A 27,674-nucleotide genomic window follows, 5' to 3' on the forward strand; every position below is an offset into this window, starting at 1 on the left:
TAAGATGAAAAGAATAATTAAAGAGAATATTTAATGGTCAAAGAATTACTAAGTGAAGATTTGGAGATTTAGAGATGATTAATGAATATTTTAAGTACCAAAGATCCAAGAAAACCAAGTGTAAAAGAGAAAGAAAAGACTGAAAAAATCACGAAGTACATCAATAGAAATTACAAGCAGTTCGGTCCCACTTGAGGTTCGGTCCGACCGAATATATACAGAACAGTCTAGTAAAAAACTGTGATTTTTAGAGTTAATTTGACTCTACACTTAGGTCTGACCGAAGCCATGTTCGGTGCCACCGAATGAGATTTTGGTGTGTCATAAGGGAGATGTAGACTTCAAATGAATATTGAAGAAATTCAGTTGCAACCGAGAGACTAATTCGATGTAACGGAAGTGATGTTCGATGCGACTGAAGCATAACAAAAATGCATACATTTGAAGTCAGTTCCAAGTCGATGTGAATTTTACCTATATAAAGGGGTAAATCTAGTTCTCCTAGACAGGAATTGGGGTAGAAGAGATAGAGCAAGGAATTGTGGAGCTTCTACGAAATCCTCATTCTCCAATCATTTAGTTCTTCTTTGATTTTTTAAAATTTTTTAATTCAATCGTGTCTTTGATTGGCTAATCTCGTAGTTAGGGCTAAGTGGTGAAGCTTATAATTATCTTTAATGTCTGAAGTTTACTTTGAGTCAAGTAATTAATTTTATTAATGAACAATTCATTGATATTGATTTCAACAAAAAATTATTTCTATTTTACTTTAATCCATTGTCGACTCCGTGCACATTGGATGCTTAAGAAAACTAAAAGTAATTGCTTATCTATTTTGCAAGTGATTAATCCATAAAATCTATTGATCTATCGTACACTAAGGGCATGATAGATACTTTGAATTCCTTGTGATCAATACTTTATTACTTTATGTGGGAACCAACTCAATTGAAATTCAAATAACTTTAAGTTTATGAATGATGACTTAACCACTCTATTATCCTGCTAGATATGATAGGATTTCGATTCCAGTTGAGTTATATGATTGAATTAAGTGAATTAAATACTAAAAATGGTTATAAGTGGATCCTTGACACTAATGTTTTATCTCTGTTGATTTCCTTCTCAGTTACATCATTATACTTTAAATCAGATTTTATAAGTAGTTTTAGTTCTAGTTCTAACACTTAAGTGTTTTAGAAATCGCACAAATATAAGCCCATGTGGGTACGACATTGGTCACATCGAGTTATCACTAAATCGTAGTCATGCGCTTGGGGTTTGCATCAACATACACATATTGATGGCCTGAAATTTTCCCACCTTTAAGATCTTCGAGGCACATGCCATCAAGAGTGGGTCCAATCATATCAACCGTTTAATTTAGATCACATAATCATGGTTGTGCACTTGTACAAACAAAGAGCTTATGCATGCAATGAAACCTCTTATCTCACATTTTATAAACATCCCTCAAATATATTGTTCACAACCCAAGTATAGGGTTGTGATGTAGTAATAATCTTGGTAAGACCGAGGTCGAATCTACACGGACTGAACCTTGTACGTAATCTGAAAGTAACTTGAACTAGAACTAGAAAAAGATGTAATCTAAATCAAAAGAAATTAAGAGAATAATGGTGAATAACTGAACTAAAACTTATAAAATTCAAAGGTAGGAAACTAGGGTGCCAAGGATCCACTTGTAGAGATCAGGGAGATCAATACTTGATTCACGAACTCAACTGGAATTTAGAGTCTCATCTTCATCCGGTTGGAAGATATAACATTATAAATCAAATCTGAACTTCCTTTGATCTAGTTTTCAAGAGATAAGAAGGATGTAAATTAGAATGGTTTCCATCACAAAACCATGCCCATGAGACAAAACAACAGAATTTAACCAATCCACATCTAATCTGAGAGAGTTATGAACATAGGGAAGAATTCCATCATCCATCCATGCCCATGAGACGATGGTGAACAACAGGGTTCCTATGATCATAACCTCTACATATGCATAGAAAATACCTAAAGCTATCGCAGATCCATTGTAATTTAAGTCGCAACAAACCATTAAAAACTAAAGGCATTCCTTATAATCAAACTAGCAATCAAAATCTGTTCAGTTTAAACATGAAGTAAAAGGCATAAACAAAAGTCTCCCATCTCACTGCAAGCTTTACCTCTTAGCCCTACATCATAAACATGGTGAACTTAAATCTCTTAAAAAAATCATAAATAGGAAAGAATTAAAGAAAGTAAAAAAAGAAAAGGAGGAAGGAACCCGAGCCCTCCCATGCTATCTCTCTTACTCCCGCCTTTGTTCCACGTCCCAGATGATTGTCTCTCTCTCCTCTCCTCTCTTTTATATAGGCACCAGGGATGGTTTAAAGGGATGGAGGTCGGTGGAATTCATGTTTACACAGCAAGGACGCGTTTGGACCGAGTTCTCCTCCAATAGACGTCCAAGAAATCAATTTTGACTCCATGGCTGGGGTAAAAACCCCCCTACGAAGGATCTGAATGGTTTGGATCACCCATCCGATCACAATCTGGGCCATACAACTCCCCGCAATGTCCGATTTTCCTGGACGTGCGGTACCTGCGAAAATCCTGCGTTGACGTGTTCGGTGGGCCCCATAGTGGTGTTTTTGGCGAAATCCACCTCGTTCATTAGATTTCTGGCGAAATTTCAGTTGGAAAGGAGTGATTTTTGTTGAGTTTTGGTGCGGTCCACTGTATAAAATCAATTCACCATCCATCCTGCATTTTCTAGCGATCCACGTGTATACGTGCACAAGGGACCAAAAAGAAAGCATGGTTAGGGTCTTGGCCACCCTCTGGACGCAATGGATGGTCCAGATCAGTGATCTGGACGATGAGTGGGGTCCACTAGGCATCGCAGCGTAGAACAGCGTTGGACGATGTCTCCTGGCGTGAGACGGAGTGGAAAGAGACAAGCAGGAGTCGGTCAAAGAATGTTGACCGATCCCATTTTGAGCGCGTGTGCGTGCAATGTGTGCACACTCAACCCCATGTGAGGTCAAATGTGATGTATATGAGGAATCTTTTCCGTCCATCCATTTTCTCATCTAATATAAGGGGTTGAGTCCGAAATTGAGGCATATCCAAAGATCAAGTGGGCCCCAAATGAGTATTTTAGGGGCTGATCTGTTCGTTAGGCCACTTCCACAAGGATCCAATGGCTAAAATTCAACTTGTACAGTTAATTTAGGGTCCTTAGGCCAAATATAAAGTTTTGAACCAAACAAATGGTGGGAACGCTGTGATCTTGCATTCTGGATTATTTTTATGCCTCTTTAACGTGGATTGCCTGATTTTCTCAGATCTCTGGCGTGTAAATTCTTCAATCTTGGTCTCCTGGGGTCCATCCCGTACCTTGGTGATTTTTTAACGTTAATTTCATGCTTTTAGTACCATTTTTCAGTCCAAGCTCCTAATTTCACCTTGCGACATAAATACAATTAAAATAAGTTGTTAAACAGTATCATGTTCATAAAATCAGGTAATAAGAGGGTCTAATATGCAATATTTGACCCTCAACACAATCCCTAACCAGCATTTTGCTCGTCCCGAGCAAAGTATGCGAAAAAATAATTTAAGAATTACGAGACAATTTCTATTAACCCGAGTGAATTTTGAAAAACAATCCAAATACTAGAAATCTAATATTCATGAATGGTGGGCATTACTTTCTCCTAGGCTCAAGCACACAATAAACTTCATACTCAAGTTCAAAGTGTTAATCCATCGATTAGAAAAATTCTAAACATTGAGTTCCATGGGTGTATAGTGAAACCTAAACTCATCATAATCAAAGGCTCAATTCTTTATTTTCATGATAATATTGATAATCACAAGAGCATTCAGGATAACCATAACATAAACCAAAACTTGCCTTACAGTTCAACTTTTCATTCTTCCAGCTTTTGATTTTTCCATTGATAGCTTTCATGCTATATCAACCTTTTAAAGGTAAAGCCAGGGAGGGGAATCGAGCCCTCACCTATAGGGAGCAAACCCATGGTGAAGATCATTCGCCTAACCCTTTTTGAAGACAACTGCTTTTTAGCTAGGTACTATTTTCTCTTTGAACATGATAGACAAATTCCCTAGGTTGGCTCCTTCCATGTCTAGTGACTACCAGGTTAACAATTCAATATCGAACTGAAGCCTTAATGTATTAGCTAGGTGTGACATGTGAAATCATAACTCAATCAATGTTTAAAACTTCTAATCATGGATTAACAATGCGACTTAACTTTAAAATCTAGAGATAGCTGAATCCAAGAGTCATAAATTACCAATGTTACGTATCTTATAAGTCTAAAATCAAGATGGCCATCAAAATCGCTTCGAATTCACAAGAATTTCCAAAAAAAAATTCTTCAATTTTCACAATTCTTGCTCAAGACTGAGAAAACACTGATTAGATAACCTAATCTCCCATCCCCAACCTAAAATCTACATTATCCTCAATGTAAAAGCGATATGCATGCAATGCATATGAGACAATGAAAGTAAAGGAGAACTGATGGAAAGATAGTACCTATGAAGGAGTTAAAAGGCTTCTTCCAAAGAGATCTTAGCGTGAAGACGGCTCGGCACGAGAGTTAATCCAACAAAAGTAAACTATCCTAAAACAACTGGAAAGCAAACTAACCTAACGGCATAAAACTGACTAACCTAGAATGACAAAAAGCAAACTACCCTAGTCCTATGAAAGTAACAAACCTATTTATACCTCTGTCAAACTAGGAGATCAATCCTAGTAAACAGGATCATTCAGAAGCATGGACATGTCCTCTAAATCAAATTTCTTAACAAATGGCTTTAATCAATGTCCATTTACTTTAAAGTCATGGCCATTGTCTGGATTTCGAATCTCGACAGTTCCATGAGGATAAACATTGATAATGGTGAAAGGGTCGGTCCATCAAGATTAGAGCTTACCCGAAAAGAGATGTAACCAAGAATTATACAAAAGGACTTTCTGACCTGGCGTGAATGATTTTCGCAAAATGTGTTGGTCATGAAATGCTTTCATCCCGTCCTTATAAATTCTTGAGTTCTCGTATGCATCGTTCCAAATTTCTTCAAGTTCATTCAACTGAAGTTTGCACAGCGAGCCAGCATTGTCCAAATTGAAATTCAGATTTTTGATTGCCCAGTAAGCTCTATGTTCCAACTCCACAGGCAAGTGGTAAGCTTTCCCATAGACAAGTTTAAAGGGAGACATTCCAATAGGGGTTTTTAATGCAGTACGGTAAGCTCATAAGGCATCAGTCAATCAGATTAACCAATCCTTACGGTCAGGATTAACTGTCTTTTCCAAAATGTGTTTGATCTCCCTATTAGAAATCTCAGCTTTCCCACTTGTCTGTGGGTGGTATGAGGTCCTCACCTTATGAGAGATACCATATTTCTTCATTAAACTCTCGAATGGTCGATTACAAAAATGTGAGCCCCCATCACTAATGACGACTCGAAGCGTTCCGAACCAGGAAAGGATGTTCTCTTTTAAGAATTTAATGACCATGCAATGGTCATTGTTTCAGCACAGAATCACTTCAACCCATTTAGTGACATAGTATATAGCGAGCAAAATGTATAGATTTCCAAAGGATTGGGGGAATGGTCCCATGAAATTGATGCCCCAGCAATCAAATGCTTCAATGATAAGGATGGGATTTAAGGGCATCATATTTCGATGGGACAATGCTCACAAGCTTTACAAAACTCACGAGTGTCCCTGAACATAGTGGGCCAATAAAAGCCACACTGCAAAATCTTAGCCGTGGTCTTTTTAGCAGAAAAGTGACCACCACAGGCCTGTGAATGACAGAAGGAGATAACACTCTAATACTCATCTCTGGAACACATCTCCTTAAGATTTGGTCTAGGAAATATTTAAATAAATATGGATCATCCTAGAAGAAGTTGCGCACCTCAGTGAAAATTTTCTTCTTATCTTGCACAGTCCAATTTGTCGGTATGAAACTTGTGGCAAGATAATTAGCAATATCAACGAACCAAGGTGAATGGAGACTCTGAACAATTATTCATCAGGGAACATGTCATTGATATGTGTTGTCTCAAGGGAATCAGAGGGATTAAGGCATGAAAGATGGTCAGCCACTACGTTCTCTACTCCCTTTTCATCTTTAATTTCTAAATCAAATTCTTGGAGTAGAAGGATCCATCTTATCAGGCGGGGCTTAGCATCATTCTTAGCAAGAAGATATTTGAGCACCGCATGATCTGTGTAAATAATGACCTTAGATCTGATTAACTAGGACCTAAATTTATCCAAAGTGAACACTACGGCTAAGAGTTCCTTTTCCGTAGTAGAGTAGTTCACTTGGGTAGAATTTAGAGTCTTACTTGCGTAATGAATAATGTATAGCTTCTTTTCTTTACTCTGGCCTAAAACCGCCCCAAGAGCATAATCAGATGCGTCGCATATAAGTTCAAAAGGAAGGCTCCAGTCGGGTGGTTGGATGATAGGCGCAGTGGTCAACATGTCGTAAGCTTACTAAAAGCTTCCTAGCATTATTCAGTCCACTCATATGGTGCATCCTTTTGAAGTAGATTACATAGAGGATGAAAGATGAGAATAAAGTCCTTTATGAATCATTTGTAAAACCCGACATGCCATAAGAAGGATTGCATGTCTCATATATTTTTGGGTGGAGGTAGGTTAGAGATAAGATCGATTTTAGCCTTATCAACCTCGATTCCTTTGGACGAGATGATATGTCCAAGGACAATTCACTTACGAACCATGAAATAGCACTTCTCCCAATTAAGTACCAAGTTCTTTTCTTCACATCTTTTCAACACACATTTAAGACTCTCTAAGCACTCCCTAAAAGATAGACTGAAGACAGAAATCATCCATGAAGACCTCTAGATATTGCCCTACCATGTTAGAAAAGATATTCATCATACATCGCTGAAAGGTGACAGGGGCATTACATAATATAAATGTCATCCTTCGGTAAGTAAAGGTGCCATAAGGACATATAAACGTAGACTTTTCCTGATCTTCAAGGGCTATCTCTGTCTGATTATAGCCTGAATACCCATCAAGGAAACAGTAATAGGAATGGTCAGCTAACCTTTCCAAGATCTGATCAATGAAGGACAAAAGAAAGTGGTCCTTCCTCGTGACGGTATTCAACTTCCTGTAGTTAATGCACATTCTCCAACCAGTAGTAACTTTAGTTAGCATGAGTTCGTTATTGGCATTGGCTACGATAGTGATTCCAGACTTCTTGGGAACTACCTGAGTTGGACTCATCCATTGACTATTGGATATAGGGTCTATGATACCCACATCCAATAGTTAAAAAACCTCAGCTTTAACCACTTCCTTCATGTTTGGATTTAATCAACATTGTGGTTGCTGAGAAGTTTGTGCATTATCCTCAAGATAAATGCGGTGAGTACAAATCGAAGGGTCAATTCCCTTAAGGTCCGCAATCGTCCATCCAAGGGCTCCCTTATGATCAATGAGAGTAAATATAAGCATACTCTCTTGTTCTTTCTCCAGGTGGGTAGAAATCACCACCGGGTATGTCTTATCTTGACCTAAATAGACATATTTTAAATCAGAGGGCAAAGGTTTTAGGTCAACCTTCGGTGCCTTGAGGTTAGACGGCAGAGGCACGTCTTAAGTTTGGGGAAATTCTTCAAATTGTGGCCTCCACCGGTTAACTTCAAGTACCGCTGCAGTATCAAGCATGGCAACCATCTCATTAATCATGTCATCATCGAAATCATTGGAGTGAGCTAAGCATGTCTTTAGAGGGTCAGAAGATAAGGTCAGAGGTATCCTATCTTCCATGAAAGAGACAATCATGTTAATGTCGTGGAAATCATCATCATCCTTTAACCGTCTACCCATGTTGAAAAAGATATTTAACTCTAATGTCATATTCCCGAAAGACATACTCATGACACCATTCCTGCAATTGATAATTACGTTTGAAGTGGCAAGGAATGGGCAACCAAGAATGACGAGAATCTAAGTGCTCATGTTACAAATGGGTTCGGTATCCAGGACAATAAAATCTACAGGGTAGTAGAATCTGTCAACCTATACCAACACATCCTCAATTATCCCTCTCGGTATACGAACAGAGTGATCAAAAAGTTATAATGTGGTTAAGGTGGGTTTTAATTCACCTAATTCTAACTGCTTGTACACCGAGTAGGGAATCAGATTAACGATTGCTCCTAAGTCAAGAAGTGCATGCTTAATTTGATAGTTCCCAATTACACATGATATAGTTAAGCTACAGGGATCTTGAATTTTTGTGGCACATCTTGCTTTAGGATGGCACTCACTTTCTCAGTCAAGAAGATTTTCTTTTGAATATTTTACCATCTTTTGGTCATACACAAGTCTTTCAGGAATTTGTCATGTGAAGGTATTTGTTTCATGGCAGCAAGTAGAGGAATGTTGACTTTCACTTATTTCAACACCTCTAGAATATCCTGAGAGTTAGAGAGAGGTTTTAGTGCAACCAACCGTTGGGGAAATGGACCAACCGGCTTCCCTTGAGGCTCCAGTTCTAATTCTTATGGAGCAGTGCTATGTTTATCGTCGTTATCCTCTTCCAGGTCCTTAGGCTTTTCAGCCCTTACTGAAATATATTTGTCAATTATCTTCTCACTCCTAAGAGTGGTGATAGACTTAGCTTGCTCCATCTAATTTGAAGAGCTTAGATCACTTATCTCATATTGTGGTTTAGGATTGGGGAGAGGTTGAGCAGGTAGCATCACCTTTCTCCCAATTGTTAATTGCAACTCTAATCTTTGAATAGATGTCGTAAGTGATCCCAAAGCCGCTCTGATGTCCTGGTTGAGTAGCTCTTGGTTTCATATATGTTTTTGAACCGGATCCTCTTGAGCTTTCACTTGATTTTGAATTTGATTGAAAAAATCTTGAGGGGTAGCCGTTTGTCCATTCCTCCAACTGAAGTTTGCATGATTTCTCCAACTAGGATTGTTTGCATTGGAGGTAAGCCCATTGAAAGGTCTTTGATAATTGTTCACAACATTGGATTCCTCATTCAGCAACCCTCGGAAGGCAAGTATTGTTAGACAATTTTTAGTTGTGTGAATGTTGCCATCACAAATACCGCAAACAGTTTCATTAACCTTATCCTTCTTTAATTCCATGGCCTCGAATTTTCTTATGAGATTAGTCTCTTTAGAATTGATTCATCGTCCTCCTTCAGGAGATACATTCCACCCCTCCTTAGATTGAGTCGGCCTAGACATGGTGCTTGATTTTGGGTATATGTCTCATGATTGTGTGTTTTTAGCAAGTCTATCAAAGTAGTCCCACACATCATCAACATTTTTATTCATGAATTCCCCATTACACATTGTCTCAACCAATTGGAGCAGAAAAGTGTGTAATGCGTCATATTTCAAAACCGTGTTATGGGCATGAACTGACAAGATCCTTGAACCTTTCCCAACATTGGAAGAATGTTTCATCCTCCTTTTGGGCGAATTTCATGATTAATTTTCCAAGGGTGTTCATTTTATGATGTGAAAAAAATTTCTTTATGAACTACCTTTGCATATCATTCCATGTGCCAATAGATCTAGGAAGTAGTGAACGCAACCATGTCTTAGCTTTCTCCTTCAAAGAAAAGGGAAAGAGTTTTCGCCTGACTGTGTCCTTAGACATGTTTGGAAAATATAAAGTGGCTATAATCTCATCAAACTCTTTCAGGTGTAAATATAGATTTTTTGACTCAAGCCTATGAAATTTAGGAAGGAGTTAGATCACCCCTGGTTTGATATCCATGTGTCCCGTATTTTCAGGAAAAACCATGTATGAGGGCGTCCTCACCCCCGCTGGTTGTAAATTATCTCATAAAGTATGGGGTGCTTGATGCACCTCATTCTCATCCTGGATGTCCTCCACCCTAAGTTGGGGTAGAAGAGGTTGGTTTGCAGCCATTACTTCAATTAACTCAGGGGATCTCGAGCGGTGTCTAGTCCTGTGATGGATAGTCAACGCCTCAACCAATCCTCCTTCAGTCAAGAGACGTCGAGTGTTGTCATAAACCACATAGGCATGAAACACTCGTAGCCCTTAATTCATATTCTAAACCTAAACCTAAAAGAAAGAAAGAAAATAAAAATCTAGAAAGAAGAGAGAGTTAGAAAAAAATTTACCAAATTGGAGTCCCTATGTTAAAAACCTCCAAAATGAACCAAAACAAGTTAGTTTCTAGAAACAGAAATTCTAAAATTAGAAAGTTCCAAAAATAGAAAGTAAACTAGTTTCTAAAAGAAAACGAAAAAACTTCTAAAAAATGAAAATAAAAAGTTTCTAAACTAATTAGGAAACTTTTAAAAACTTAAAATAGAAATTAAGAAAGTTTCTAAAAGAAAATCTAGAATTAGAAAGTTTCTAAAAATAAAATAAAGGAAAGATGAGTTAGTTTCTAAAATTAGAAAGAGTTTCTAAAAAGGGAAATAACTAACCTAGTTTCTAAAAGTTAATCAGGAAAGTTCTAACCTAGAATTAGGAAGTTAGTTTCTAAAAATAAACGAAGTCCTATAATATAAAATAAATCAGGAAAATTTTCTAAAAATTATAAAACCAATCCTAATCTAGAAGTTGAAAGGAAGAAAAATCAGGAGGAGATTACCAAATCAGAAAGATTATATCGGGGTCCTACAAAACAGGAAGGTTAGGTTAGTTTCAAAAAATAATAATCACGATAATAATAATAATAATTATTATTATTCTTATTATTATTATTATGGGAAGATCCGACTCCTATAAATTTCGAGGAACAATGTCCTCATAATCTGATCGAGCACATGAGGGCCAATCCGAAATGATAAATATTGTTTAAGGAAGATTCTCATCTAGGTCACAGTTGAGCTCTCGCTCGGAGTCTGGCGGCCAGATCGGAGCAATCTAAGACCGAAATAGTTAGCATGAAGCTTAGACCAGAGACTTCAGATTGGCCCATTATTATCCGATGGGAATACTCAACTCAGCATGATAGGTTCTCTGTCTGCTTCCGAACTCAGAGGGGAGACCTCTGAAATACTCAACAGATAAGGAAAGTCAGGTCGTGAACCCCGGCCTAGGCTCGGCTCGGACTCGGGACGTAATCCCTGTTTAACAACTCAATGGCTAAAGCTCATGTGCATGATGACCTAAATCTGAGGCTTGGAGTTGGGGCTTCTTTGGCTAAGGATCCCGAGCCGAAGCCTGGGCAGGGCAGGATGGGGACACTTCATGTATTGAATTGGGAAACTACCTAAAGCGAACACGACTGATTGTTTTGTCCACAGATATGCACGATATGATACACGATCCATGGATTGTAGACAATATCTCCACGATCTGAAAATCCCACTGATTGAGTGAATTGTGCCGAGATTAACGGACCCAGTCCATCTAATGGTCAGGTATAAATATAAGGGAAACCCCATTGCTACAGGTACCTAACATCTTGCACTCTCCCTCTACTCTTCAACTTAGACCCAAATTCCCTTGACCTGACTTAGGCATTGAAGGGTCCCCTGCTTAAACCAAGGTCTCCTTTGCTCATTGCAAATGTGCAAGTCTAAGGGGCTGAAGCGATTCGGAGTTCGCGAGTCAGAGAGAGGAGTCGTCCAGATTTTGTCATCAACATTTTTGGCGCCGTCTGGGGGAAGCTGATACGAAAGGTCAGGTTCCTATCTTTAAGTATAATGGCAAGAGGAAAGAAAAAAGTAGTAGCTGCTGAACCAGAGCAAAATGAGCAGACTCGTTCCTCTTCACTACTTCACGCCAAATCAGCCCAGGGCCTTCCCAGCATTCTCGCAATCGAGCGAGTAAGTATCGAGCCATGCAAAATGAGATACAGACCCTGCGAGACGAGGTTAACCAGATGACGCAGCGACAGGAGCCACAACCACGTCCTACTTAGGAAAACCCTATTCCTGAGCAGATTGGTTTGGTCGTGAAAGCCCACTCCACGGCGAGGAGTATGAGGCCCGAGGGGCCTCAACACCTTCGAGCGCCAGTTTCAGTTCAGAATCCTCCCCCGACCTAAATCTGAGTCTCGCCTCGGAACACAGCTACTCGAGCTCCGACAAATGCCTTGGTCACCTCGACCCTAGCACCTACAGATCTCCGCCACGAGCTAGAACAGAGGAGGGGAAGGACTCCTAAAATAGAAAACACCCAGGAGATAGTGGCTGAGAACAAAGATCCTTGGGAAGCACGGTTTGTGGAGCTCAATGAAAAAATTCTGACACTAGAAAAGAAGCAGCAATCGTCGTTAATTCTCGCTGTCATTTAGGTAATGAGGGAAGAGACTGAGCCTCCCTTCACCTCGGTAATCATGAACAAGGTGATGCCGCAGAGGTTCTAGATACCTCCCATCATCCAACATTCTAAGTCTAGTGACCCATCCGAGCATGTAGAAGCTTATCGTTCATGGATGCAAATCCAGATAGCAACAGATGCGATGATGTGCAGGGGATTCTCGATCACACTCACTGGATCCGCTTGGAGTTAGTACCGTCAACTCAAGCCCAATTCCATTGGTTCCTTCGCAGAACTTAGCCGGTTTTTCCTTACCCAGTTCATAAGTGGTAAGAAGAGCCAGAAGTCGAATACTCACCTGTTCACCATCAAACAAGAGCTTAAGGAGTCGTTGAAAGACTACATTACTTGCATCAATGAAGAAGCGTTGCAAGTGGAGGACTACGATGACAAGATGGCACTCTCCGCTATGTTCGGTGGTCTGAAAGAAGGAAGGTTCACCTTCTCTATTGGGAAGAATTTGCCAAAAATGTTAGCTGACCTCATCGTCAGTGCTCAAAAGTACACTAACGCCGAGGAGTTCTCCAATGCTCGTAAGAATGTTCAACTGATAGATCCAACTGGTAAGGGGAAGAGGCCTAGGAACGAAGAATCTCAGCTGACCAGCAAGGGACCAGATGACTGTTCCCCCATGATCGTTGCCCGAGCTGAAAACTGGAGGGAAAATTTCGTTCCTACACCCCCCCTCAACACGTCCACCGAACAGATCTTACTGGACATCCGAGGGGTGAAACTTCTAAATTGGCCTGTCTGCATGAAGGCCGACCCAGAACATCGAGACAAATGTAAGTATTGCCGTTGCCATCGAGATCACGGCCATAACACAGCCGACTGCGTGGACCTCAAGGATGAGATCGAGACCCTTATTTGTAAGGGGCATCTGCGCTGATACACTAAGGGAGAAAGAACTACTCAGAAAGAAGGGCAAGAGTGAGAACAGCCAAGTAACACCGCAGAAGAGCCAATCGAAATCTGCACCATCTTCAGCGGGTCATCTGGTGGAGGAGACTCGAACCGGGCTCGAAAAGCCTACTCTCGGAAGACTGATCCAGAGCATTACGTCCACTTAACTGAGCAACCTAGCAAAAAACTCTGGGTCAGCCCGTGTAACCTGACCTTCACAGAAGATGATGTGCGTGGAATCTAGCACCCGCACGATGATGCCCTGGTGGTTACTATGACCATAGAAAATCACAAAGTCTACTGCATCTTAGTTGACATTGGAAGCTCAGCCAACGTAATCTACTCTAAGGCCTTTGAAAGAATGGGGATTCCAAGGTCACATCTCAAACCTGTGAAGACCCCCTGCACGGCTTTACCGAAGAAGGGGTAATCTCCGAAGGAGCCATCTCCCTCCCCGTGACTGCAGGAGAAGGACAACATCAAGCCACTCTCATGGTGGACTTCCTTGTTGTCAATGTGTCATCAGTGCATAACATCATTCTGGCAGGCCTTCCCTCAATGTAATGAGAGCAGTCATCTCCACCTATCATTTGATGATGAAGTTCCCCGCCGAGGGCGGAACAGGATACCTCCGAGGCAATCAGCGCGAAGCTCAGAGATGCTATGCTATAACAGTGAAGAAAGGGTCTGTGAAGAAAGCACTCATCATCCATGTTCTGGATCCCAGAGGACCTGTGGAAGACTCATCTATGGAAGACTTGGAGAGGGTACCACTCGACGAGGAAGACCCGAGTAAAACAGTTCAACTCGGAACATCGTTAAACCCGAAACAACGATCTGAAATGCTAGCTTTCTTACAACAACATAGAGACGTCTTCGCATGGTCACATAGGGACATGCCCAGGATCTCCCCGGATGTTATGGTCCACAGTCTGAATGTGGACACGGATTACAAACCTGTCAAGCAGAAGATGAGATCGTTCGATGCTGAGCGATACGAAGCCATAGCAGATGAAGTCTCCATTCTGCTCGACGCTGGCTCCATAGAAGAAGTACACTATCCTGATTGGATCACGAACGTGGTCTTGACAAGAAAGCCAACGGGAAATGGTGGGTCTGTGTAGATTACTCGGATCTGAACAAGGTGTGTCTAAAGGATAGCTTCCCTTTGACTCGGACTGATCAGCTAGTAGATAGCACCGTGGGACATGAATTACTCTCCTTCCTGAACGCTTATTCCAGGTATAATCAGATCGAAATGCATCCCCCAGACAGGTAGAGGACTACCTTTGTCACGAACAAGGGACTCTACTGTTACCAGGTCATGCCATTTGGCCTGAAAAATGCTAGGGCCACGTATTAAAGGTTAGTGAATCAGATGTTCACCAAATAAATCGGACACACCATGGAAGTATACATCAACGACATGCTTGTGAAGAGCATTAAGGTGTCCGTTCACTTGGTAGATCTCAGAGAAACTTTTTCCATCCTCCGAGAGTACCAGATGAAGTTAAATCCTACGAAGTGCATCTTCGGAGTAAGCTCTGGTAAGTTCCTCGTGTTTCAAGTTAGCCAGAGGGGCATTGAAGCAAACCCCGACAAGATCAAAGCACTTCTCGACATGAGTTCACCTCGGACCGTCAAGAAAATACAATGCCTCATAGGACGAGTCACCATACTCGGACGTTTCATATCCAGAGCTATAGATAAATGTCTCCCCTTCTTTCAATAGTTGAAGGGTCATAAGAAGGCAGAATGGACGTCAGAATGTGAACAAGCCTTCCAGTAGCTGAAACAGTATTTAGGTTCACCACCCCTGCGGTCCAAGCCCGAAGAAGGTGAACCCCTGTTCTTATATCTCGCAGTCTTGGCCTCAGCTGTCAGCTCGGCCCTGATCATAGAAGTAGGGGGTAAGAAGCATCCCGTATACTATGTGAGTAAAGCCATGGTGCTCATTGAGACTAGATATCTACCTCTAGAGAAGCTAGTGCTCAGTCTCGTCGTCTCGACTCGGAGATTACACTTGTACTTCCAGGCTCATTCCATCGTCATCCTGACTGATTCTCCCCTCAAGCAAATTCTCCAGAGGCCCGAAGTGTCAGGTCGATTAACCAAGTGGGCCATTGTACTTAGGGAGTTCGACATTTAGATCCGACCAAGGACAGCAATCAAAGGCTAAGTCGTGGCTAACTACATTGAAGAATTCACCACTCCAAGCGAAGGAGGGATCAATGCCAAAGTTGAAGTGCTCCCTTGCCTATTCTCCCAAGCAATCAAAAGATGAAATCTGAACTAGGATGGATTCTCTACATAGACGGGTCATCCAACGCCAAATATGCTGGGGCAGGAATTGTCCTGATCGCGCTTGATTCCACACCCATCCAGTATGCGATTCGACTAGGTTTCAAAGCCTCTAACAATGAGGCAGAATACGAGGCTCTGCTCACTGGACTTAGATTGGCAGCAAGCCTGGGGGTCCAGTCCATTCAGGTCCAATGTGATTCCCAGCTAGTAGTGAACCACATCTCCACCGAGAATGAAGCCAAGGAAATAAGAATGATTGCTTACCTAGACGAGGCAAGAAAATTGATTGAAAGATTTTGGAGATGCACTATCCATCAGATCCCCAAAGCAGAAAATTCATGAGTCGATGCCCTAGCAAAGTTAGCCTCGACCATGGAGGGAAAGATCCCGTGAATCATTCCCATGGAGTTTATTGAACATCCGAGCATCGGCTAGACGGAGAAGAAAATGGTCAATCCAGTAAGTGATACTCCAAGCTGGATGGACCCGATTTATAGTTACCTCAAATCCAGTGAGGTTCCTTCGAATAAGTTGGAAGCAATGCACCTGAGAGTCAGAGCAACGCGATACATAGTTCTGGATGGGATATTGTATAAGAAAGGGCATTCGCAGCACTACCTCAGGTGCCTCTAACCCGATGAGGCTGATTATATGATTCGAGAGATTCACGAAGGAATCTATGGAAACCACTTTGGCAGCCAAGCCCAAGCCCTGAAGATTCCGAGAAGGATATTTTTGGCCGACCATCAAGGAGGACTCAAAACACTATGCTCAGAGGTGCGACAAGTGCCAACAATATGTGGTTGTGCTGAGGCAACCTATAGAAGAAATGAATCTCATGAGCGGTCTGTGGTCGTTTGCTCGGTGGGGAATCGATATCATCGGCCCCCTACCCATAGGAAAGGGGCAGGTCAATTTCGCTATCATAGCAATCGACTACTTCACCAAATGGGTCGAGGCCGAACCTGTTGCGAAGATCACGGAGAAGAAGGTGATCAATTTTTTCTGGAAGAATATCGTCTATCGATTCAGAATCCCATGCACCATTATATCTGATAATGGCAAGCAATTTGATAATGAGAAATTTCAAGGAATGTGTCATGGGCTCGGCATCACAAACGCATATTCCTTGCCTTAGCACTTGTAGTCCAACGGGCAGGTGGAAGCAGTTAACAAGGTCATTAAACACCATCTTAAAATAAAATTAGAAAAAGTAAAAGGTAACTAGGCCGAGGAGCTCCCATTCGTCCTCTGGGCTTACAGAACTACGGCTCAGTCATCTATCAGGGAAACCACATTCTCACTTTCTTACAGTTCGGAGGCAATGGTGTGAAATTGGCCTCCCTATAGCTCAGGTCATAAATTATCAAGAAAACCAAAACCCCAAGCAGATAGCAACCAATTTGGATCTACTTGAAGAAGTCAGAGAAATCTCCAAACTCCAGGTAGCAGTTCGACATCAACAGGTGGTGCGATTCTACAACTCCAAAGTTAAGACCAGGCGGTTCGGCCCAGGGGACTTAGTCCTTCACTGAGTCTTCCAAAACACCATGGAACCAGGGGCCGGGGCACTCGGACCTAATTGGGAGGGCCCATATCGCGTCGTCCGATTAACTAAACCCAACTCTTTCCACTATCTCAAGGGTAGTCAGATCCCCCACCTCGGAACCCTGAGCACCTGAAAGTTTACTATCCTTGATGAAATGACCTTTAAGGCCCCCAATAAATGTACGCCTCCGAGCGACCAGCCTTCAAGGCTCTCAATGAGATTCGCATTCCCAATAAAACTGCCTGAGCGGACTATCTACTATAAACAAGTTGCCTCTCATAAGCAGAGGCCGACTCAACGAACTAATCTCTTAAAGAAGGGGTTAGTAAATTATCCCATGAAAATTCTACAGGGCACCTCCTCATGCTTGAGGAAAAAGCCAATAGATGACCTGACTCCCCGATAAAGGAGTCGACTCGTCACCCAACTCACGGATAAGTTAAAAGTTGCTCGCCAATCGTGGGAGGAGCCGATCCCCTATGGGTCGGATATAACAATGGCAATACTATGAAGATTCAAAGTTCTACAAAATGGCTCTGAAATGAGAGACCCATCGAGGAGTCAGCTCGGCAGTGCCCCAAAGAAAATCAACTTGTCAACAAATTAGCTCAACAATCAACATCTAAGAATTAAGTATGGATTAACATTCAAATCATCATCATCCATGTGCCCTCTCTAGAGGGTCAAAAAATATTATCCATCAAACCATTCACCAACAAAAGAGTTAAAAACTATGCAGTCGGAGGAGGAGGGGCGTGGGAGCTAGGGGCCTGATTTGAGCGGACATCTTCAGCGGGCTTCTCTCCTGTGTCTTCAGGCAGTAGAGGCTCGAGGTTGAGGTCTGGGTACAAGTCTTGGACCACCTCAAGACAAGCGTCGAAGCCACAGTTATAAAACTTAGTGGCTTCGGTGGCCCTCTCCTTCGAAGACTTGAAAGCTTATACTGCTATGACCATGGCCGAGGCTAGGGACGCTTCATCTTCAGCTCGCTGGACATCCCTTGCCTGGGAAACCACCCTGTGCGGTTCTTCTGCGGCTTCAGCCCTAATCCGCTCCAGTACTTCCCCCAGCCGAGTGTTCTCCTTAGCAAGTGGGCCCTGGCTCGGGTCAGCTCAGTTGCAATAGCACCGCATCGAGCCTCAAGATTGCTCATGACCCCCTGAAGCTGGAGCTCTCGGGCCCTCCCATCATCCATCTGTAGGAGGAGTTCTGCTTGCTCCATCCGGAGGAAGGTGGCCTCATCTTACAGGATCCCGGCCTTACTCCTGAGGGCCTCCGCCTTAACATCCTTCTTTACGACCTCCTTCAATCTCTCCCAAATCAGGAGGAGCCTTGGAACGAACTACGCGAAAATAAAAGAATGAGTATCCGAATGCAGTAAAAATTGAAGGCAAGGAAAGATTGAAAGAGTTACCCGGTCCAAGTCGTTGACGAAGGATTCGTCTGACTTCTTGAAAAGGCCGGCGATGTCCTCTTCCGGGGCGTGTTTGCAAGCCCATTGTGCCAAACAGGACATGTAATAGCCTGGGTGGAACCTCTCTCCGCTCATCCCCACTTAAGCCGACCCAATGGCTTCCCCGGCCCTGGTCCTACTGCCTGTTGAAGCTTGACCCTCAGCCTTGAGGTCATTCCCCGCATTAGGAGGGGAGAACATGGCGTCAGCCATCTGAATGGCCTCCTCACGTTCCTATGAGGAGGGGACAGTGATGCAAACCTCAGGGGCCGCTGGGGGTACCTCTGCAGTATGAGGGACAGCAACAGGAGGAAGCATTGGAGCCGAAACATTGGCGATAGCGGCCTCAGCCACAATAGGCATTGTAGCTGGAGCTGCAGTAACAGAAATCGAAGTTACAGCCGGAGCTACAGCAACAGAAACTGAAGCTAAAAATGGAGCTGCAGTGACAGAAGCCCTCGCGAGGAGCCGCCTGCTTCCTCCGAACAGTCATCTTTGTTTGGGGTTCGGCCCTCAACATCTCATTGACAGTCAAGGCGGCCTTCCTCCTCTGGGACCCAGCTGCCTCGGCCATACCTATGCGCGCAATGATGAATCAGCAACCAAGTTAAGAGATTTAACCCTTCCAAAGGTAAGGGGTTAAAAATAAACTTACTGAAGGAAGTGGAGAGCAGCTCGGACTTGTAAAGCCCAGACCAGTGAAGATTGGCGGTCGTGATCAGATCTGACCAGGAGCGCAAGTCTCCTGATCGCGCCCAGGCCTTAGTGACCCGGTTCTTCTAGTTAGAGGTTAGGAGAGGCGAGCCCCTCGGGAAGTTTACAGAAATAAGAGGAAACTTTAGTTCAACTACAACGGGAAGAAGAAAGATGTGAAAAAGAACATGTGTGCAGTCTGACCTGGTGAAGTAAATCGGGTGGGAACTCGAGTCATCAAGCTTCCAAGCTCCTCCTCCGGCACCTCCCATTCACCCGAAGCCCAGAACCGTTTATTCTTCTAGTCCTTGTTAGAGGATGGAAGATTCAAGACCAAACTCGACCCCTTGCTGCCTCACGTCGTGAAGTAGTACCATGGCTCTTGACTGTCGTGCTTGACCAAGTACAAACTTATTAACTCCTCTGGTGTTAGCTCTGGATTTCTGACTTGACGTCAGATGATGAAAGAAGAGATCAAAACCCTCCATGTGTTGGGGGTGAATTGGCTGGGAGCTAACCCCAGATAGGCTGTCAAGGCCCGGACGAAGGGGTGCAGAGGAAGTCGAACCCCTCATTGCAAGGCATAGAGGAAAATAGCGACTTCCCCTTCAGAAGGTGTGCCGGCGGTATCAAGGGGCTCGGGCACCCTTATCTGAACGGAGTTTGGGATCTCAAACTCTAAACAGATCCATCCCATCTGAGACTCCGTCAATACGAAGCCTCCTGGGATGACCTCCGATGCTCGCTCACTCGCCGGCATCTCAGCACCACCCACCATCGAATCTCGGGTGGCTCAAGTGGCCTTCTTCTTGCCCACTTGGCGAGTCCGAGCCCCTGTGTCCTTATTTCTTCGCGACGGAGGGAATAAGGGCACTGCTTCCAAGGGGCCCTCAGATGCCCCCCTCCGGTCATCTGAGCTCGCCGACTCTGAGTCATTGTAGTCTTCTCGGACCATGTCCATATAAGAGGACATCTTACAGAGAAATGAGAGAAAAACGCTGGTAGAAGGATGAACTCACCAGACGATCACTGGGAATCGCTTCTGCTGGAAAACCTTTGTTTGATCGGAATTGCCTGGCCAGAAACTTCGAATCGGCTAGAATCGCCTTCACCGGGAATCACCTCCTCAGGGAATCAACAATCACAGGAATTTAGGATGTGAAAATGGGAGGTGTGTCCAAAACACTGGAGATTATATAGCCTGGGAAGAATCTCCGCATTAATGGCAGGGAATAATGGTCGTAGTCTAATCGTCACGAGCCGACCCCCGAGCACACGTGGCTACATACCACAGGGTTAAGCTCTGTCAGGCCGTACAGTTCTGGCATTTGGTGATGGGCTCCATCAAGTAGAAGCGACAACCGAGCAGGGGAAGCATTGCTAAGACGCCTCCCCAGGCGGGAAACCCCGAGGATGCCTCTCTTCAATGTGAAATTCATAATGACAACCGCACACATGGAAGATGGGGCAGTCGGAGCGATCGATCTTCTGTTTGTATTTACTCTCCGAATCCATAGCCGAACTCGAAGAGTAGGGGACTTCTGTTATGGGAAGATCTGAGCTCCTATAAATTCCGAGGACCGACGTCCTCATAATCTGATCGGGCACATGAGGACCAATCCGAAATGATAAATATTGTTTAAGGAAGATTCCCAGCTAGGTCACAGTTGAGCTCTCGCTCGGAGTTTGGCGGCCAGATCAAAGTAATCTAAGACCAAAATAGTTGACATGAAGCTCATATTAGAGACTTCAGATCATCCCATTATTATCCAATGGGAATACTCGATTCAGCATGACAGGTCCGCTGTCTGCTTCAGAACTCGGAGGGGAGACCTCTGAAATACTCAATAGATAAGGAAAGCCAGGTCGTGAACCCCGGCCTAGGCTCGGCTCGGCTCGGACTTGGGACGCGATCCCTATTTAACAACTCAATGGCTAAAGCTCATGTGCATGATGACCTAAATCCAAGGCTTGGAGTCGGGGCTTCTTTGGTTAAGGATCCCAAGCTGAAGCCTAGGCAGGGTAGGATGGGGACGCTTCATGTGTTGAATTGGGAAACTACCTGAAGCAGACACGACCGATTGTTTCCTCCATAGATACGCACGATATGCTACATGATCCATGGATTGCAGACAATATCTCCACAATCCAAAAATCCCACTGATTGAGCGAATCATGCCGAGATTAATGGATCCAGTCCATCCGATGGTCAGGTATAAATACAAGGGAAACCCCATTACTACAGGTACGCAACATCTTGCACTCTCCCTCTATTCTTCAACATAGACCCAGATTCCCTTGACCTGACATAGGCATTGGACGGTCCCCTACTTAGACCAGGGTCTCCTTTGCTCATTACAAATGTGCAGGTCCAAGGGGCTGAAGCGATTCGGAGTTCGCGAGGCGGAGCGGAGAGTCATCCAGATTTTGTCATCAACAATAATAACAATAATAAAACAGAAAAATCTAGACCTAAAACTAGAAAACTAGAAAAATCCTAATCTTAACCTAATTCTAAAACTAGCAAATCTCAGAAAATGTAACCATCAATCCCCAGCAGCGGCATCAAAAACTTGTTCACACCCCAAGTATAGGGTTGTGATGTAGTAATAATCTCGGTAAGACCGAGGTCGAATCCACAGGGACTGAACCTTATACGTAATCTGAAAGTAACTAGAACTAGAACTGGAAGAACAAGTAATCTAAATCAAAAGAAATTAAGAGAATAATGATGAATAACTGAACTAAAACTTATAAAATTCAAAGGTGCCAAGGATACACTTGTAGAGATCAGGGAGATCTATGCTTGATTCACGAACTCAACTAGAATTTAGAGTCTCATCTTCATCCAGATGGAAGATATAACATTATAAATCAAATCTGAACTTCCTTCGATCTAGTTTTCAGGAGATAAGAAGGATATAAATTAGAATGGTTTCCATCACAAAACCATGCCCATGAGACAAAGTAAACAACAGAAATTAACTAATACACAACCATTCTGAGAGATATATGAATGTTAGGAAAGATTTCATCATCCAACCATGTCTATGGGGCGATGGTGAACAACAGGGCTTCCTAACTTCATAATTAAAATAACAAAAAGGAAATACTCAAAGCTATCGCAAATCTATTGTAATTGAAGTCATAACAAACCATTAAAAACTAAATGCATTCCTTATAATCAAACTAGAATCAAAATCTATTCAATTTAAACATGAAGTAAAAGGCATAAACAAAAATCTCCTATCTCACTAAAAACTTCACCTCTTAGCCCTAGCTAAGAGGTTTAGCCCATCATAGACATGGTGAACTCAAATCTCTTAAAAAAATCATAAATAGGAAAGAATTAAAGAAAGAAAAAAAAAGAAAAGGAGGAAGGAACCTGAGCTGTCCCATACTATCTCTCTCTCTTGCTCCCGCCTTTGCTCCACGTCCCAGATGATTCTCTCTCTCTCTCTCTCTCTCTCTCTCTCTCTCTCTCTCTCTCTCTCTCTCTCTCTCTTCTCCTCTCCTTTATATATGCACCAGGGGCGGTTTAAAGGGCTGGAGGTTGGTGGAATTTGTGTTTACACAGCAAAGACACAAGAAACGTACCAACTTGCATTTGCACTGAGCTCTCCGCCAATAGACGTCCAAGAAATCAAGTTTGACTCCATGGTTGGGGTAAAAACCCCCCTATGAAGGTTCTGAACGGTTTAGATCTCCCATCCGATCACAATCTAGGCCATACAACTCTCTGCAACGTCCTGTTTTCCCAGACGTGTGTTACCTGTGAAAATCCTGCACTGACGTGTTCGGTGGGCCCCATAGTGGTGTTTTTGGTGAAATATACCCCGTTCATTAGATTCCTAACGAAATTTCAATTGGAAAGGAGTGGTTTTTGTCGAGTTTTAGTGCGGTCCACTGTATAAAATCAATTCATCGTCCATCCTGCATTTTCTGGCGATCCACGTGTATACATGCGCAAGGAACCAAAAAGAAAGCATGACTAGGGTCTTGGCCGCCCTCTGGACGTAATGGACGGTCTAGATCAGTTATCCGGACGATGAGTAGGGTCCACTGGGCATCGCAGCGTCGGACAGCATTGGATGCTGTCTCCTGGCACGTGACGGAGTGGAAAGAGACGGGCGGGGGTTGGTCAAAGAATGTTGACCGATCCTGTGTTGCGCGCATGCGCATTCAATGTGTGCATGCTCAACCCCAGGAGGGTCAACTGTGATGTATATGAGGAATCTGTTCCATCCATCCCTTTTCTCATCTAATTTAAGGGGTTGAGACCGAAATTAAGGCATATCCAGAGATCAAGTGGGCCCCAGATCAGTATTTTAGGGGCTGATCTGTCCGTTGGGCCACTTCCACAAGGATCTAATGGTTGAAATTCGACGTGTACAGTTAATTTAGGGTTCTCATGCTAGATATAAAGTTTCAAACCAAACGGATGGTGGGAACACTGTGATCTTGCATTCTTGACAATTTTCAAGCCTCTTTAGCATGGATTGCCTGATTTTCTTAGATCTCTACCGTGTAAATTCTTCGATCTTGGTCTCCTGGGGTCCGTCCCTTGCGTTGGTGATTTTTTAACGTTAATTCTATGCTTTTAGTACCCTTTTTCAGTCCAGGCTCCTAATTTCACCTTGCAACATAAACACGATTAAAATAGGCCATTAAAAAGTATCATGTTCATAAAATCAGGTAATAACTGAGGTCTAATATGCAATATTTGACCCTCAACATATATCTCTAATGGAAAAGATGGGCCCATCACTATCCTATTCCTGTGATCTTAACAATTTTCAAGATCACAGGATTGCCTGATTTTCTTAGATCACAGGATCCCAGGGTTCTCATGCTAGATATAAAGTTTCAAACCAAACGGATGGTGGGAACACTGTGATCTTGCATTCTTGACAATTTTCAAGCCTCTTTAGCATGGATTGCCTGATTTTCTTAGATCTCTACCATGTAAATTCTTCGATCTTGGTCTCCTGGGGTCCGTCCCTTGCGTTGGTGATTTTTTAGCGTTAATTTCATGCTTTTAGTACCCTTTTTCAGTCCAGGCTCCTAATTTCACCTTGCAACATAAACACGATTAAAATAGGCCATTAAAAAGTATCATGTTCATAAAATCAGGTAATAACTGAGGTCTAATATGCAACATTTGACCCTCAACATATATCTCTAATGGAAAAGATGGGCCCATCACTATCCTATTCCTACGTGTACGCTTGTAGGATATAAAATATGAAAAATGTCCTTGCACATACATAATATCTAGAGTAGCTTAAAAGAACATCCAATGTATGATTCTTGAAGATAGTTGAAGCCTCCCAAATGTACATGGAATTCAGCCACTCAAACTGGGGATTCAATTAATCCTGCCGCAATCTAGTCTTCTACCGAGCTTGCGCTACTTGATGAAGACATAGTACTTAACCGTAGCTCTAGATGCCCAAACTGAGTAGAAAAGAAAGAAGATAAAATTTGAAGTGGTTTAAATACTTATCTCCCTCTAATTCTTATAGAAGAAAAGTATTAACTATGGAATTAGAAGCTTTTGGGTCAAGAGACCCTTCACCTACTCAGGTAGGGTTGACCAATCATCTACCTCATCAAGCTTAAGGCCTAATGATATGTCCATTAAGAAAATTTCGAGTTATGGTAAAGGCCCAAAGATAGGTTGTAAGTGCTATTATGTTTAAATCACATTTTACACCTGGTTTGTCAAATTCCGTCTTGTCAAAACAACTTACAAAGTGATCTTCAAGTCAAGCTCATGTTCAAGTTAAGCTCATAATTAAGTTCAAGTCAAGCTCATAATCAAGTTCAAATCAAGCTCATGATCAAGGTCAAGTCAAACTTATGATCATGTTTAAGCTCAAGTTCAAAATCAAGTTCAAACTAAAGTTTATCTTGAAGACCAAGCTTGATCTACTAAAAGATTCCGATAGAAGATCAAGCTTCTTTGAAAACTTCAAGTTTCTAATTATATGAAGTTGAATCCATACAAGTATTTTAAACCGTAGAAAGACCTTAGGTTTAGGGGCTTTCAAAACATATTTAAATTGGGGTTTTATACTTATAAATGATTGATTTTTGACTATTCTAATTTTTGGCCCAACCAGTCTAAGAATTTCTCGACTAGTCTAAATATCAGCCGAAATGTAACAAATTTTCTGTTAAATCTTTGACCAGTCGAGTGGACTCCTTGACCAGTCGAAGGTTCCTTGACTTAAAGTCCAGCAACTAAAATTAGTTCGGATTTAGCTTGCTCGACCAGTCGAAGGTTACCTTCGACCAGTCAAAGGTTACCTTCGACCAAATCAAAGATTTGTTAAATCTTATCCCGCTCAAAATTGAAAATTTGTTGGTACTGAATCCGGTGCTTAGGCCAGTCGAAGACTGCCTTAAACCAGTTGAAGGAACAAACTTTCTGCCTATAAATAGAAGTTCTTTCTTAATCCAAAAATAGAATTCAAGCCTATCAAAGCCCTTATATAAGAGAGAAAGAAGCATCATTTACTGTCAAGCTATCAAGCAGTATTTATAATCTTTTTTATAGCTTTTTCATTAATTCTGTCATCTCAAAACTCTGCCATTCTGATTCTAAAAAGAGTGTTTACTCTTATTGAGATTTAAGGGAATTAATGTAAGTAGCCTTTGGTTTAAATTTAATTAAAATCAAATAGAACCCCAAACCTTTTCTATTGGACTGAATATTGAACATTCGTCATTCAAGAAAAGTGTACTTCGGCTACAGCTTCTTTTATGACGAAGATAAGTATTCTTTTTACTTTGTATTTGGTTTTTCTGAGATAGGCCAAAAAATCTCAGTGAGGGGTTTCTTTGTTTATAATAGCTCGTTAAAATCACAACTGTATCAGGTTTTAAGGTGACCCTATGAAAACCTTATTCATAGTGAAAACTGAGATTACGTGGTTAGTAATCTTGGGAGTGGAGTAGGTGTGGCTGTTTGAGAACAATTGTTGACACACCAAACCACTATAATTCTTGGTGTTGTAGTGAATGTTTTTATTACTTTTGTGGTGAATGGTTGTAATTTCTTTTATACAAAAGTAGTGAATGTTTGTAATAGATTGTTTTATTTGCTCTTGCTTAGTTTGAAATTTTGATTCTTATCATATTCATAAAATAATGGTGTCCTGCCTAACTTGTTTGGGTGAAGGTTGTCCTACGAATTAGTTTGAATAAACGTTTCAATACTAGTGCAATTGAGATCTCTGATTTATTTATTTATTCAGCACTTTATTTGATTATTTAGCATAGTCCTATTCACCCCCTCTAGGACTTCTTAAGCTCACCTTTTTAAGTGGTATCAAAGCTTAGTTGCTCTTTTTTTTTTATTAATTTCCTTGAGTTAAAGATCTAGAGCTTTAATTATATTAAATTTTGATAGTTTATCTATTACCAGGCCACCACCTTTTGATGACTCTAACTATTCATACTAGAAGGCCAGAATGAGGATTTTTCTAAAATTCATAGATGAAAGTATGTGGCAAGCCATTCTGATTAAATGGAAACCTCCCATGACTGAAGCATTAGGCAGTGATGGAACTAAATCTATAAGAGAAACTGTATTCTATTTATGGATTGCAGCTCAAAAAGTGAAAGCAATGCTAATGCTAAAGCCTTAAATGTCATAACTTGTGCTCTATCGCCTGATGAATTGAAAAAATTTATTTTATGTGATACAACTAAGCAAGCATGGGATGTCCTTGAAATGACACATGAAGGAACTTCTATATTTAAGAAATAAAAAGTTCAGATCCTCACTACCAGATTTGAGAAAATTCATATGAAAGAAATTGAAACTTTCATGGACTTTAATATGAAACTAAATGACATAGTAAATTCCATGAGGGGTCTAAGAGATGGAATCCCAGAAAGCAAGGTTTGTGCAAAAATGTTACGATCTCTTCTTAAGAGATTCAATTCTAAAGTTACTGTCATTCAGGAATTGAGAGATACTAATCTTATGAAGGTTGAGGAGCTAGTTGGCTCTTTACAAACATATGAATTGAATTTTAAAGTTCCTAAAGCTAAGTCTTGTTGCTCTTAAATCTTCTAAATATATTTCAAAATAAACTAGTTGTAATTCTGATTTTGAAGAAAAAGAAGATGATATGGCAATGTTAGCTAAAAAGTTTTATAGAATTTTTAAAAATAAGAATATATCATATTTTCAAAAATCAACTGATAAAAGAAAAGAAAAATCTAATTCTTGGAAATCTAAAACCAAGGACAGTCAATGTTTCAACTGTCATAAATATAGGCATTTGACTAATAAATGTCCTAAAAAGGATAGGTAAAAAAGAAAGGGCATGATTGTTACTTGGAATGAATCATCTGACTCTGAAAACACTTCT

General features: G+C 41.7%; 1 protein-coding gene and 1 non-coding gene across 2 annotated transcripts; both read left to right on the forward strand.

Annotated features, from left to right (window-relative positions):
* The first annotated feature begins 9,470 nt into the window (after window positions 1-9,470).
* On the forward strand, window positions 9,471-9,577 carry LOC131219819 (small nucleolar RNA R71). The gene has a single exon (XR_009158462.1). It is a non-coding gene; the product is annotated as a small nucleolar RNA R71 (small nucleolar RNA).
* A 2,189-nt stretch (window positions 9,578-11,766) lies between these two features.
* LOC131218076 (uncharacterized) lies at window positions 11,767-13,274 on the forward strand. The gene is made up of 2 exons (XM_058212761.1): window positions 11,767-11,889; window positions 12,645-13,274. Exons 1-2 carry the CDS (start codon window positions 11,767-11,769, stop codon window positions 13,272-13,274), a joined length of 753 nt encoding a protein of 250 aa, XP_058068744.1.
* The last annotated feature ends 14,400 nt before the right edge of the window (window positions 13,275-27,674 follow it).

Source organism: Magnolia sinica, chromosome 11, assembly GCF_029962835.1.
Source record: "Magnolia sinica isolate HGM2019 chromosome 11, MsV1, whole genome shotgun sequence".
Classification (NCBI taxonomy): Eukaryota; Viridiplantae; Streptophyta; class Magnoliopsida; order Magnoliales; family Magnoliaceae; genus Magnolia; species Magnolia sinica.